Here is a 6,830-nt window from a genome sequence, read left to right as displayed (position 1 = left end):
GTTCAAATTGTTTGCACTTCAATTTATCTCAAAATTACTTATCTTAAAACACTTAAAAATTTTTTTAATAAAAACACCTGGAAAATCTAGGAACTCAGAAAATTGTTTCAGTAAAAATTTCAGTGAAACTGTTATTTGTTATGTAATTTTTGGTTTTTTTTTGTTAATTAATTGTATTGGGTATTTTCAAGAACAATTTTATAAATTTATTAATTTATTAATTAATTATTTATTAATACAGGTTCTATGTGGGTATACAAGGAATATGAGCCAAATTATGATCCAGCATTAGGGAAGTATTGCAATAAGACACTATATTTGTTTGCCTTCTGGCTAATTACGTCGGTCTACATATGCATGGGTATCATAACAGCCGGCCTGTGTAGTATTTCCGTAGCTAGTATTGCGTTTCAGAGACCGCCATCGGATTTGATGTGAGATAACGTTGTTTAGTCGCTTTGTGACGTCTCCGAAATGACGTCTCATCTATATTTGACATAATCAGAATGATATTTATCGAACGAAAGAACTCTTATACTCTATACGCTATGGATGATAAGTGTGCGCAATTTTGCATTGTATGCGATTTTTCTGTATCGAGGTACCATCGACATCATCCTGCGTTCCTCCTTCTCGCTAATCGATAAAATACAAACGGCTCATTCTTATATTTATATTAACGATGATCGGAAGTTAAATTATCGAATTTGTATATAGATGTGCCGTATAAGCGGAAAAAAATCTCATTTTAGGAGCAAAGAGAGTCAAGAGCTGGCACCATTGCTCGCTGAAACGAGTCGCTTCGCGCGACAAAGTGCAAATTTCGTCCACGTTTACGTACCTGAGATGCTTAAACGACTTCGAAGAAAATCGTTGGCACGTTAAACGCACACACTAGGCGCACCGACGCGCGATCCAAGTTCAAGTAAGATCGTATAAATGACTTCTCACGTTGCACAAACTAGTGCAATAGCTTATTGAATAATTCGACTGTTGTGACGATATCCCTGATGCCGTAAGAATGCGGTGAAACATACATCGAAGTCGGTTATCTCTCTTAAAAGCCTCTCGATAAAGCCGGGACTAGAGGCGAAAGGAAAACAGAATCGCTTCGACCAGATCAAGGGCTGTGTGTACGTCGCGTTACTCGCGAATTTTTTTATCTTGTGCCAAGTGGACGCGAAGTCGCAGACCAAAGTATTTTGCTATCACAATGTTGCTAGCGCCAGTGCGCCACAGATTTTACAAATTCGTTTGTAAACTCGCTCAGAACTCGTACCGAGAACGAGCTGAATACGAATGCGCGACTCGCACTATGCTTAGTACAGTTGATGACGCTTTGATACGACGGTCTAATATAATTTTACGATAAATGTTAGGCATTGCATCGTTTTCTCGATAACACTTTATCTATGTTAAGCACTTTATGACCTTTACGGACTTGACTATAATATAGTACACTCATGACTTGTAACTTACCTCTTTAAAAGACTGCGATCTCTTACGTGACAACTTTATGTATTTATTCGCCCTGTCCTCCGTCCTTTTACGTCTCGATAGATCTCTGTAGAATCTTCATGTTTCTTGACGTAATTCGTTTTTTTTACGAATTCGAGGGTTGTCACAGATTTGGAAAACCGGAAAAAGTTGTGGAAATTTAAATTGGTCATGGAAAACCTAGGAGAAAAAATAGAAAAAATATAAAAGAGTCTGGAATTTTTCGAGCTTTCTATTAAAGCTTTCTATTAAAATACTTTCATTCCAAACAATTGTTATAATTTTTTAAATAATATTATCTAACAATTGTGATCAAATACTGATTTTCTTAATCAGTATTTTACTGATTATACTACTGAAACTGTATACTAGATCATGTATCGGTCATTATATCAAAGGAAATATAATTCCTTTAAATGTAAAAATTAGACATTTCTAACAAGTTAAGTTTAATTTTTGTTTTAATTTCCATATAGTTTAATATAAATTCACTTTAATTAAATTTTTTTTATAATTAAGATACATTTTCTATTAAATATATTCGATCTGAAAAACCGGAAAAGTCAGAAAATTTTAAAATTCATTTTCTGTGACAACCCTAAATAAGTCGCGCGAAGCAATCAATTAGAAAAATACAGATGCGTTTTTCTTTGCGTGTTTATTTTAAAAACTAAAATTGATAGTATTTGCCAGTATTGTGGGGACTTGCTACTCTCTAAAAATCAGCATGCTCTGCCAAGTCGTGTAATACGACGTCATTAAATTTGTGATTCGATTAAATGATTATATTATCAAGTATATTATCGAATAATATATTGTATATAACTCAATACTATTGTTTCTCCCACTTTCGTATAACTTTATCAACTTTTCCTGACTGAAGTTAGTCTTCCTTTTTCAACTCTTACGTTTTGTAAATGTAATTATTCTCAGCATAAAACTAGTTATAAGTTAGACATAGATATGCAAAAGTAGTTCTAAAAGTAGTTCTCGGCTTGACACAGAAATAACATCAATATCAATTATAATTTTAGAGTTTGAGCCTGCTGTTAAAATTTCAGATAAAAATTCAGATAAAATTTCAGATGTGTTCATTAGTTTCTTTGTTTCATATAAAGTAATTGACTTTTGATTCCATCAAGACAATGCACTTGTTCACATGTCTTCAATTGCAGTCGTAAAATTCCATGAATTTATTCCGCAGGTACATGTACTATATTTTACCAAATCTGATCTTGTGGAAATTTATGAAATTTTTGATTAAAAAAATGTGAGGGTGAATTAATGTTAATAATGGAACCAAAAGTTGGTTGCTTTATACGACCGAAACAAAGAAATGAAACGAAATAAACTAATGAACTGACATTTTAACAGTCGCCCTATGCAGGATCAAACTTTTCTAAAAATTATAGCAATTTAATATTTCATCGTTAATGGCATCGTTTTATGTCAGGCCGAGAACTTTATCTTATAAAATAGTAAATACAGAGAATAATCGTGCCCATGTAATTGTGACGCGCTCATGAACGTGCTTGTATTTCGATTATACAATAACCGAGCTTGCGCTTTCAATTTCGCGTTTAATATATTAAAAAAAATATGTATATAATGCCAATTAATTGCAAATATATACACGCACGCGCACATATATGTGTATCACGAATACAATCTTGAATAGATATAAAGATAATAAGTGAGTTAAAGTAACGAATTTAATCGTTAACTTTATCGTTATTTTAATCACTTATTTATATTTATTCGATAGATTGCATTATTTAATAAAGTAAATTTAGAATGCGCTCTTTATAATAAGATTAATGTTTAAAAACAATGTTTAATAAAAATTTTTAATAAAATTTATAAATTACAATTTAAATTCTTAAAGATAAGCATTTATTAAAAAACAACAATATTAACATAAGGAATTATAGATTTATTAAATAAGTTTAATATAAAGAAAACTAATACAGACTAACTTAAAGTTTCAAGTTGTATTTATGTAATATTGATTGTTACAATCAATATTAAATAAAAATTATTAAATAATGTAGTTTTTATATTTAATCTTATTTAGCGTTACAAAGAAGTAATGAATCGTTTCTTTTTAAATAACGATAAAACTATAATGCGTTATTTTTTAAAATTAGTAATAAAAACATACTCGTTTAATTTTGTTTTACACTATCTATGCGGAAGAAAATTAGCATATTATGTATAACAAGGAGAATATATAATACGCTCACAAATTGATTAATCAACTGCTTGGAGCCGGCAGTTCATATATTTCATCACAATTAAAGATTGTCGCCCTGAGACGATGCCATTTCTTGATAATGTTCTTCGCGATAATCTTCTTCCGGATAATCGGAGGCCTCTTCGATTTTTGACCAAATATCATCTTCGTCTTTGTTGACCGAGGATGGAATTGACATCTATGCGAACATGATATCTTGTCAGAACGAAACGTTTCGGGATGTATTAGATTTTATAATCCTATCGGATACCGGTGATATATCATGTCAGGGTAACGAGAAGTGACACAAACATGATTTGAGAAGAAAGACTATCCTCTGCCCGGATATCGTAATTCTATTAATGATTACGGAAGTCCATAGTCTAGCGACGCGCTGGAAATAACTATCGGATATTCGCTAGTCTCGTTAATATAAAGCGATCGATTAAAATTCATTTTACCGGAAGAATCATTTCCGCTTCCGATGACGCAGACAATGTATTAAGAAAATCCTACCCTCTTTAGGAAAAAGTGATTGGATATATAGATCGCGAACTCACAATTCCGCTTTCCAATATTAATTCGTTTTCGTAGTTATCTAGCTCCGAAATGAAACAAATATAACTATGCGTTGATGCTGTAAAACTTTTACATAAAATCCTTGTATTAATCGATTTATCAATTTCTCATCGATTATTCAGGAGATCGATATCAGCATCACTCACGAATCGGTAGACGTATTAAAACAGATCGCATGAAGGACAATTACGATGTAATATTTGAATTATTAAATATATGTGATTATAGTTTTAATTACTTCCTCTTGTAGGGCTGTTTCCGATGGCAATAACTCCGGGTTATAAGGAGTAATACAACGCGCGCGCCATATCGGTAGAAAGCCCATTTTCGGGGATGATTCTTTCAATGTTGATTCTTTCAACCTTTTGTCGTCATTATCGGTCGCCTACATAATATAATTTCTTATAATATATATATATATATATATATATATATTATATATATATTTTATATACATAATGTAATACAATCTATAATATAATATACTTCAATTATAATATACTATAATGTATATTATTTAAAACATATTAATATTATACATGTTTTATTAATTTTTGTTTTTTTATTAAATAAATACATATGTAATAATACATATGTATTTAAATATATACATATGTAATTATATTTATATGTATTATATATTTTATATATATTAAGATATTTTAAATAAGGAATATTTAAACTCGGATAAAAAACGACATAAAAACTTCATTAAGAGAATTTTACTTCCACTATGATTTCATCCGTGTTTATCAAAGTTGAGTCATCAAACATGGGATCTTTCACATGTATATAATGACCATGCTGCATACACACGTTTTCAAAAGTGAAGCAACCACGTCCGTACGGCTGTATCGTGCATAATATCTCTATTAATTAAATATATATTTCTTCGGTCTTGATTAATGCTGCTCAAGATTTATAATTCTAAACATTGGCTCGATGTATATTTTTACTTATTGCCTTTTTTTTTCTTGATAAAGATAAGCGCCGACATACGTCAAGTTTATGCTTAGAATTACAAATCTTGGAGCATTGATCTAGGCTTTTATAAATGAGATGCTCTTATTCTACTTGGAACTGTGATCTGGAGGTATGTGTATAATCAACGCGCCGTGATTACTTTTCTGTTTTCATTCCGTACCAAATTCAGCTTCCAAAAACCATGAAAATGACAACATGCATGAATGAGTTGTCCGGGTCCTTGCATGCGGTCTTCCATCCATGTCCCCATAAATTTCGTCTCTGTGTCAGCGTATAAATATGTTCCTATGCCATGACGAAGATCATCCTTCCACGAGCCCTCATAAATGTCATTGTTCATATAATAATAACTGCCAAAACCGTGCTTCGCGTCGCATATCCATTCCCCTAAGCAGATTAATATTTAACACATCATCGAATTTCATCTGTAACGAATAATTATTGCCAATCAAAGTCAAGTGTCATCGAGGTTGATCTTAGCGAAGATCTCGAGTTGTCGCAACTTGTCACTCGTATTTACCTCTTTCGAAAATTCCTGGCACACTCTTAGCATCTCTAAGATTTCTGACGTGCGACATAAAAATAATTGTATGAATATACATATGGACGTGTCGACACATGTTTACTGTGTGACTTCCTCAAGTCTGATTCGGATCCTATTTTTGTACATTCTTCCATACCTTCGTATCGCGTTCCATCAGGGTACCAAAAGATCCCTTGCCCGTATTTCTGTCCGTCTCTCCAATCGCCGTTATATCGGGCACCGTTTTTAAATACGTAGATTCCTTTGCCATGCCTAAATCCATTACGATATTGACCAACATATATGTCACCATTTGATAGCAAAGTCTTTCCGTTTCCATGCCTCTCACCATTCTCATTTCTTTCGCCCTCGTAGACCTGCGATCATTCGCCAAGAGATGTCTCGTATAAATGAACAACGTTTTAACATAGCGAATAAATTAGTGTATTACAAAACGCTTAACATAATTTCTTGCTAGTTATACAATTCTTAAAAAAAAAGGATCAATATAACAATCATATTTAATTGCTCATGTACCCCCAATGAATCAACCTCTGGTTTTTCATGTTCATTCGGATTCGGTCTTGTTAATGATTTTTCCATTCTTCATCATATTTTGTCGATCGTTTCATGTAGCCTAATTCATCAATCTAAATTTCGATTGTTTAGACACCAATCGATTTTTACGTTCCGCTAGGCGTTGATTGTCCTTTATCGATTGGTATATAACGCGTGCGTAAATAAAAAATTTGATATTTTAGGATACGGGACTCTGTAACCTATTAAAAAAAAAATAAGTATGACAACGATTCATATCAGAAAAATAATATTAAGAAATAAAAGTCGAGATATATAACAAATTTATAATTATAATTTTATTGGCATATGCTTTTGCAAAATAGTCGATGAAACTAAATAATGTCGTAATTCACAATGTTCCTTTGTCTCAACAAAAATCCAAGTGTGTGTGTGTGTGTGTGTGTGTGTGTGTGTGTGTGTGTGTGTGTGTGTGAG

General features: G+C 32.1%; 2 protein-coding genes across 2 annotated transcripts in view; one reads left to right on the top strand and one right to left on the bottom strand.

The window, feature by feature from the left end:
- Window positions 1-438, top strand: part of LOC105624352 — a 1,504-nt gene extending 1,066 nt beyond the window's left edge. Inside the window, exon 4 of the mRNA XM_012205717.1 lies at window positions 242-438. Coding sequence (XP_012061107.1) covers window positions 242-438 — 197 coding nt within the window. The remainder of the gene's footprint in view (window positions 1-241) is intronic.
- A 3,353-nt stretch (window positions 439-3,791) lies between these two features.
- On the bottom strand, window positions 3,792-6,419 carry LOC105625697 (radial spoke head 1 homolog). The gene is made up of 6 exons (XM_012207021.1): window positions 6,354-6,419; window positions 5,974-6,193; window positions 5,454-5,680; window positions 5,042-5,158; window positions 4,548-4,694; window positions 3,792-3,929 (listed from the first exon to the last, which is right to left on the bottom strand). The coding sequence occupies exons 1-6, from the start codon at window positions 6,417-6,419 to the stop codon at window positions 3,792-3,794; spliced, it is 915 nt and encodes a 304-aa protein (XP_012062411.1).
- Window positions 6,420-6,830: the final 411 nt, after the last annotated feature.

The sequence above is a fragment of the Atta cephalotes genome (assembly GCF_000143395.1).
Source record: "Atta cephalotes unplaced genomic scaffold scaffold00003, whole genome shotgun sequence".
NCBI lineage: Eukaryota > Metazoa > Arthropoda > Insecta > Hymenoptera > Formicidae > Atta > Atta cephalotes.
This window is presented reverse-complemented; position numbering and strand designations above follow the sequence as displayed.